Source organism: Suillus plorans (genome assembly GCF_016647745.1).
Source record: "Suillus plorans strain S12 chromosome Unknown HD556scaffold_17, whole genome shotgun sequence".
NCBI classification, from domain to species: Eukaryota; Fungi; Basidiomycota; class Agaricomycetes; order Boletales; family Suillaceae; genus Suillus; species Suillus plorans.
In genome coordinates this window covers 185,656-193,149 of record NW_024537401.1, presented here as the reverse complement: position 1 = coordinate 193,149, position 7,494 = coordinate 185,656, and the positions used below count along the sequence as shown (strand labels likewise).

General features: G+C 48.0%; 2 protein-coding genes across 2 annotated transcripts; both read left to right on the top strand.

Annotated features, from left to right (window-relative positions):
* The first annotated feature begins 2,814 nt into the window (after nucleotides 1-2,814).
* HD556DRAFT_263098 (WD40-repeat-containing domain protein) lies at nucleotides 2,815-4,510 on the top strand. The gene is made up of 4 exons (XM_041310062.1): nucleotides 2,815-2,943; nucleotides 3,010-3,974; nucleotides 4,029-4,419; nucleotides 4,476-4,510. Coding segments are annotated over exons 1-3 (1,077 nt in total). The 5' UTR covers nucleotides 2,815-2,942; the 3' UTR covers nucleotides 4,140-4,419; nucleotides 4,476-4,510.
* Nucleotides 4,511-6,388: 1,878 nt separating this feature from the next.
* Nucleotides 6,389-7,442, top strand: HD556DRAFT_1441141 (uncharacterized protein; the record flags this gene model as incomplete). Its single annotated transcript, XM_041306242.1, has 5 exons — nucleotides 6,389-6,653; nucleotides 6,699-6,827; nucleotides 6,893-7,063; nucleotides 7,121-7,325; nucleotides 7,400-7,442. 5 exons carry the CDS (start codon nucleotides 6,389-6,391, stop codon nucleotides 7,440-7,442), a joined length of 813 nt encoding a protein of 270 aa, XP_041162238.1.
* Between the last annotated feature and the right edge of the window lie 52 nt (nucleotides 7,443-7,494).

The following is a 7,494-nucleotide window of genomic DNA, read 5'->3' as shown; positions in this document are numbered from 1 at the left end:
CGCCATATTCCATCACCTCTTTCATGTTGCACGCTGTTTCTCTTGAGGTATTCTGTACAAAACGCACAATGAAAACATCCCAGCAGACAAGGCGATAGATGTCTGATTAGTGGATAAGGTCTTGGCGATGATGGAGGAAGACTATTCATTGTGTTTGTTTGCTACTGCACAGATGCGAGTACGTAGAGGTAGATCTGGAAGAGTAGGAAATTGCGACCAGGATGGCCAGATTGCGGATTAGCCAGTAATAGTATGGCAACGAAGGTGAAAACTCAGGTTGAACACGAGAACAAAGGCCAGTGAGAAAAATACAATGTGTCTAGTTGGACTCTCAACGGAAATGTGGCGCAAGGGATAGGTGCGGAGACTGCAGAACCATACGCATTGGACCTGTGGAGAAACACAAGGATGCAGGCTGGTGGGGATAGTATGGTTGCGATGTCGAAGGCAATGCAGATGCTTGAAGGAAGTGGGTATTTGATCAGTGTTGGGCGCTTGATCTGCACAGCCAGTGTTGATGCTGTAGAGCGAGGATAAAACGAGGCAAACGCGCCAGTAGAAAATGACCTCCCTTCTGACTTGAATCTCCATCAAGAGAAACACCCACACCACCGCAACGTTCGTTCCAGATTCATCTTTCTGTGCATAAGTCAAGTACATCTAGACTCAGACTCGGAGTAAGTGATTGATTCATATGGTATCTGATGGCAACAGCTGAGATTATGACGTATCCATCAAGTGAATCCCGAGACTAAAACCATGTCGCATCCAGCTCCTGCGAAGCACGAGAATTCGAGGACAATGCTTTACCGAAAGATCAAAGTAGAGCACAATGGTGACATCGTCGAGGACATTCAGTACTTGCCCGATGGACAGCGGATCATCACCCGTTCATTGGGTGGGTCACTTCGAGTCTGGGACTTGGAGACGGGCATACAGGACACGGAATGGGAGGACAAATTTTATTCCATAGCATTATCGCCGGACGGCAAGACATTAGCAAGCATGAGTTGCGATGGCGCAGTGACGTTGTGGAGCATCGACACGGGCAACATTACCAGAACATTATTATTGATGGAGCTGGATTGGTACCCAGAGATAATTTCTGTGTGTTGGAGTCCGGATGGAGGGCAAGTGTGGGGCCGGTCCGCAGATCTTGGGATATTCAGAGCGTGGGATGTAAAGAGCGGAGAAACTATACTTGGACCGATTAAGGCAGGAGGATACCTGCGCACGGTTTGCTACTCGCCAGATGGCAAGATGATTGCCACAGCGGGGGATTGGCTGAAGATCTGGGATGCCAACACAGGCAAATTGCTCAAAATATTAATATTTGAGGGTGATTTTAGGTGCCTGGCATGGTCCTCGAATGCAAAAACACTTGCCGCCTGGAGTCTGGTTCCAACAGGATTCCAGATTATGAAATTCGACACAGTCACTTGGACTGTTCTTGATGTGCGGGAAATCTTGGTCTATTCCTTCATCCATCGCATTTTCCTATCTCCCGATGCACGCTTCCTTGCAACCACATCATGCATGACCAGGAAAGTACAACTATGGAATGCCGAAACCAATCAACCCATCGGAACACCACTTCACCATGAACGTTCTGAACACTGGATGCACGATGGGTCATTTTCTGCAGATGGAAATTTCCTCTTCACTAGCTGCCAGGATGGTCAGATATATATTTGGGATGTTTCTGCTATTGTCAAAGAAGCTGGCCTTTCAGATATTGTAATGTTACATACATTTCATTCTAAATGACGCTGACAACAGCTTCCTCAGGTCGATACTACACCGCGACCAGCTCCAAAGATGAAAGGTGCTCCTCGAATACCTCCAGGGTTTTTTGACGATGCACTGCGAGAGGCTAATGTACGTCATCTCCATCTATTATTCAACGTTTTGACTCATATGTTCTCAGTTGCGCATTCGTCTATCCCAATCCCATGGGCCATATGATCATCCCACTACTGTACCATGCCAACGCACCCTCAGTCGCTTTCACTCATTCTGGCGTCGCACAAAGTCGCACGGGGAAACTGGCCACCATACTCGACCTCGGTCCCATCCTCGCAGCTGGACTCGAAATGTATCTGGTATGCTACGCAGACGAGATGGATCGGACATCGAGCTGCGAGAGGTCGAGGTCCCTTGCACAGCGGGAAGGCCTGCGCGTTTTTTTCTGTTTTACGATTCTCCTTTGTCGCTGACTCGTTTTCGCACAGAGAAATTATCACGCTAGAAAGAAGCCGACTGCCAGCTCGTCTCGACCTCCCAAAATCCATACCACGCAAAAACCTAACGCATCATCATCACAGCGAGCTCCAACTACCACCACCTCGACGCTTTCCGCCACCACTGGCACTGCTGGGGCATCGGGAACACCCTTGCGTACTCATATCATCGGTGCTGGATGGCTCGCTCGTTTCGTGGGGTGGATATGCTGCATGCCTATTCAAAACGCAGACTATTAGTGAAGTGACTACTGAAAAGGCTGAATAGTCTGATCCACGAAAATTGTATCGTTACTATAGCCAGATTGCAATTTAGTTAGTAGGAAGACGAGGATAATATAAAGATCACATAAGACGTTGAGAACAAAGGTCGGAGAGAGGAACAGTTTGGACTCTTGGAGAGAATGTGGAGAGAAAAGATAGAGACGAAAATTGCAGAACCGCATCCAGCGAGTGGAAAAGACGCAGGTTTGCGGGGTAGTAGGACCGTGATGCCGAGGTATATCGTGATTGGGCGCTTAAATTGCACAGCCTGCGCTGAAGCTGTGGAGCAAACACGAGGATGAAGCGAGGAAAACGCACCTGCAGAAGACTTCAACGATCTCCCTCCTGACTTGAATATCCATTGAAACGCCCGCTCCGTAGCAACTTTCGTGTCTGCATTCGTCTTTCTGTGTACAAGTCAAGTACATCTGCATTCTCAGTAAGTGATTAGTAGATTCGTACGGCGATTGAAGGCAAGAGCTGAAATTATCATGCACGCATCAAGTGAATCCCGAAATCCAATTAATGACGGAGCATCCAGCCTCTACGAAGCACGAGAATTTAGAGATAACGCCTTGCCGAAAGATCGATGTAAAGAACGACATCCGCTACATCATACACCTACCCGATAGACAGCGGAGTATCATTTATTCATTGGATGGGTCATTTCGAGCCTGGGATTTGGAGAGGAACACGCAATTTGGGGAGGAATGGGAGGACAAACAAAAAGGAGTGCACGCCATAGCATTGTCGCCGGACGGCAAGACAGTAGCAACTGGGAGTAGCGATGGCACAGTGAGATTGCGGAACGTCGACACGGGCAAGGTCATCAAAAAATTAATGGGGCATACAAACAGAGTGTGTTCTGTGTGCTGGAGTTCAGGCGGAGGGCGAGTGGTGAGCGGGTCCTGGGATGAGACATTCAGAGTATGGGATGTCGAGAGCGGAAAAACTATCCTCGGACCAATCAAGGCAATGCAAGGCATGAATGCGGTTTGCTACTCACCTGAGGCCAATATGATTGCCATAGGCGGGTACGCAGTACTGAAAATCTGGGATGCCAACACCGGCGATTTGCTCAAAACACTCAACGCTGGATCCGGAATCACGTGCCTGGCATGGACCTCGGATGGAAAAACGCTTATCGCCGGGGGATTGTTTAATGCCATTAAATTCAACACAGCGACATGGACGATTCTTCCAGTTAATGTGCGCAAAAACTTCATCAATACCGTTTCACTATTTCCCAATGAGCACGGCGGCTACATCCTTGCATGCGCAAGCGGAGCACCCTTGGACAAGACAGTGCAACTATGGAACCTCAAAACCGATCAACCCATTGGAACACTACTTCACCATGAAGACTATGTGAACTCTGCGACCTTTTCTTCAGATGGAAAGTTGCTCATCACTAGCTGCTCCGACGGTCACATATACACATGGGACCTCACCGCTATCGTCAACAAAATTGTAAGCTTATATACATTTCATTTTCAATGACACTAACAACGGAACTGCTCCCAGGCTGATGCTACACTACAACCAGCTCCAAAGATGAACGGTGCTGCTCGAATACCCCCAGGTTTTTTTGATGATACACTGCGAGAGGCTAATGTACGTGATCTCCATCCGTGATTGAATTCTTTGATAAATATGTTGGCAGTTGCGGACTAGTCTATCCCAATCCCATGGGCTACACAACCGTCCCACTCTAGCACCAAGTCAAAGCATCCTCAGTCGATTTTCCACCTTCTGGCGTCTCTTCAAGCCACATGGGGCAACTGAATCAGACACCCAATCCCGCCCCCGATCTCTCAGCTGGAATCGAAACCGAGTGTCTGGTATATTCCGCAGACGAGATGGATCGGACGTTCAGTTGCGAGAGTGTGAGGTCCCTTACACAGCGGGCAAGCCTGTGCGTTTTTTTTCTCATTCACAGTTCTTCTTCATCGTTGAGTCCTCTTTGCGCAGAGGAATTATCACGCAAGAAAGAAGAAGTCAGCTCCCAGCTCATCTCGACCTTCCAATGCTTGTACTGTGCAAAAGCCTAGCGGAGCAGCACAAATCACATCTCCATCATCACAGCTACCACCTTTAACTACTACCTCGACACTTTCTGCCGTCCCTGGTACTGCTGGGGCAGGGGAAACAATTTCACGTCCGCGTATCACCAGTGCTGGATGGCGCGTTCGCTTCGTGGGCTGGGTTTGCTGCATACCTATTCAGAACGCAGACAGTCACCATTAGAGGCGCAGGGGCCGTCGCAGATTTCGTTCCGTATTCATCTTTCCGTGCACAAGTCAAGTACATCTAGATTCAGAGTAAGTGATTGATTCATATGGCAAGAGCTGAAATTATGACGTACCTATTGAGCAAGTGAATCCTGAAACCAAAATAATGTATCCAGCTCCTGCGAAGCACGAGAATTCGGGGACAATGCCTTACCGAAAAATCGAAGTGAAGCAAGCCACCCCCATCACCGGCATCCTACGCCTGCCCGGTGGACAGCAGCTCGTCACCTATTCACCGGGTGGGTTACTTAAAGTCTGGGACATGGAGACGGGCACCGTGGGGGTGACCCTTCGGTCGTTGCGTTTTATTGGCACGCTCATGTCATTCCACTACAAAAGCAGACAATTGAGCCTTATATTTACACTATATTTTTCCTCAGTTGCTCCGTGTGACAATATGGTTTTGTAACCGTTGATCGTCCTTATTCTAGCCGTAGCTGATCAAAGATGGTGTAACATGTGGTCAAACCACTTTGGATTAAACTCGAGTGCTCTTTACACCAAGACTAAAAAGTGCGCATATATACTTCATTCACTTTGCTGCAAATATTGCATTTATCTGTTTTTCAATCAGCAGCGAACTGCATATTATTCGATCAACAACAGCACCAATGGGAAAGCTGAAACACAACACACGGATGGTATGTTCCTGCCTGCAAGGGGCCCCTCACTAGGATTATGGCAGATTTTAGGACTACCCGGATCCTATTACAAGGTGCAAAGGGTGAGTCATCAGGTAAAAACTTGAACTACTATTACTACTGACAAGGAAAACGCAGGTACTATTTTTTCTGCAGCAGTCACGGTCAAAGGTACAACTGCCGCCGTCTTTCTGGCACGCACTGGCAGAGATTATAGATATCGCCAGCGCAGCGACGGTGAGGAAGGAGAAGCGCATTGTTCGTGCGAGGTGGACGGTAGGAAGATGACTTGCTCTTATACTCGCGAAACATAACGCTTATGTAGTTATCCTAGCCAGCATTCTGTTTGGCATCATGGTCTAAGCAGAACCTGACCCTTCCAGTCATTACGTGCCACAGAAACTGAGCTACTAGTAGCGACTCTTACCTGCTGCCAGCAGAAATACCACCGCTTTACATATCACAACTTTATTTTGAAGTAGGATCCATGGTAACGTAGCCCCACGGCCACAGTCATGTCTATGAACAAAGTTCACTCCACCCATCTACTTGTGGAGCTGGAAACCCAAAAGCACGTGGCACCTGCTGTCGAAGTGCTTGTAGGAGATTGTCCCCCTTGGTTTATGGTCACAAAGTGGTAATCGTCAGAATTGATGGCGACAAACTAAAGGTAGTTTTGCGACTAGTTTGGTTTTTGATGTTCTGGTCTAATGAACTGTCACGGTTGGCCTCATCAGTCCGTACTCAACTGCGGGAATTATATTTGGTTGCACCAGGCCGAGTACTTGAACTTTCTCGTGAGACGCCGATCATCGATCATCCATATATATCAATCGCTTTCTTAAGTGGCTGTTTAGTGAAAGGTTGCTCACTAGTCACAGACAGCATCGCCACCGCCCCTTACTCGACAAGCCCCTATTTTCTTGTTCCTTTGCATCACTTTCCCTCCATAATGGCTACCAAGTCAGTTGCTACCTTACCTCCCCGGTACGAATTTGAATCGCCATCAGCAGATTCCATCCAATGTACTGGCAAACCATCGATATTCTCCTTCATGCAGAAGAGGGAGAAACGAGCAATCATTTTATCTCGCATCCGTGACATCGTTTCCGCTCCCGATTTTTCATCTTCCTCTATCGTTCCAACCGTCAATACATGTGCTGCTGCTATCTCACCTGCAGAATTCTCCAAACTCCTGCAAAAACTCAATATCGAAGGTCACACGGCAATGTATTGAGCGATTGTGAATCACCGACGAGAAGCCTTCTCGGCATTTGTTTCATTCATCGCTCAATTCTCGTCTGTTTGCTCCTCCGACTTGCGTCTCGCTTGTATGTTGACCGGTGACCACGCATTGTTTGTGCAGTTGAAATTAGCACGCGTTATCAGTTGTAAGTGCATATGACTGGTCACCTGAGAGTACTAATCAACTGGTCAATTTTTGTGCACTGATCAGCCGAGGACGAGTCTTTCAGAAAATTTTTGGGTTGTCCACCGGACGAGGTCCAGATCCATGATACAGGGGACGGCATGCGCAAGATCCAATTTAACGTTTGTTTCCGCATTGGAATGTTTCAGAAGCGACTGCTCACCCAACGACAATTTGGCACAGAATTTGTTGCGGCGGGTACGGTCCATGTCTCGACTCTCTGTGTTCCTCACGCTGATATTTCAATCCTTGTAGGGCGTATTTGGTTGCTCCGAATGTCACCAGTGGCACCCTACTGGCTTTGCCGCGTTAACTTGAGTCTTTCTGATGAAAGCTTGCCAACGCATCTAGATACTGTCCTGGTCATCGAGGCTCACTCGGGGAAACCTGGATGTGAAATCCCACCTCAGGATCTGCAAGTAGGGCGTACCAGCGGGTCTTTGGTCATGGCGTCTTGCTGGTGAGCTTTCTTGATTCGTTAGAAGCCAAATCATCCTGATGATTTCACACCTCAATCCCCCATCGGTTACGCAGGTTCCTCACATGGACCCTGGAACATTGGCCGATGTACGAGTAAGTCTTCTCCTGTATATCCATGCCACAGAACGGGGACATGCTTTGTGGCTGTT

Bases quoted from the DNA above. Each gene is read 5' to 3' on its own strand.
- HD556DRAFT_263098 (XM_041310062.1), top strand. The intron at 3,975-4,028 runs GTAAGCTTATAT...AACTGCTCCCAG, and splicing joins CCGCTATCGTCAACAAAATT to GCTGATGCTACACTACAACC.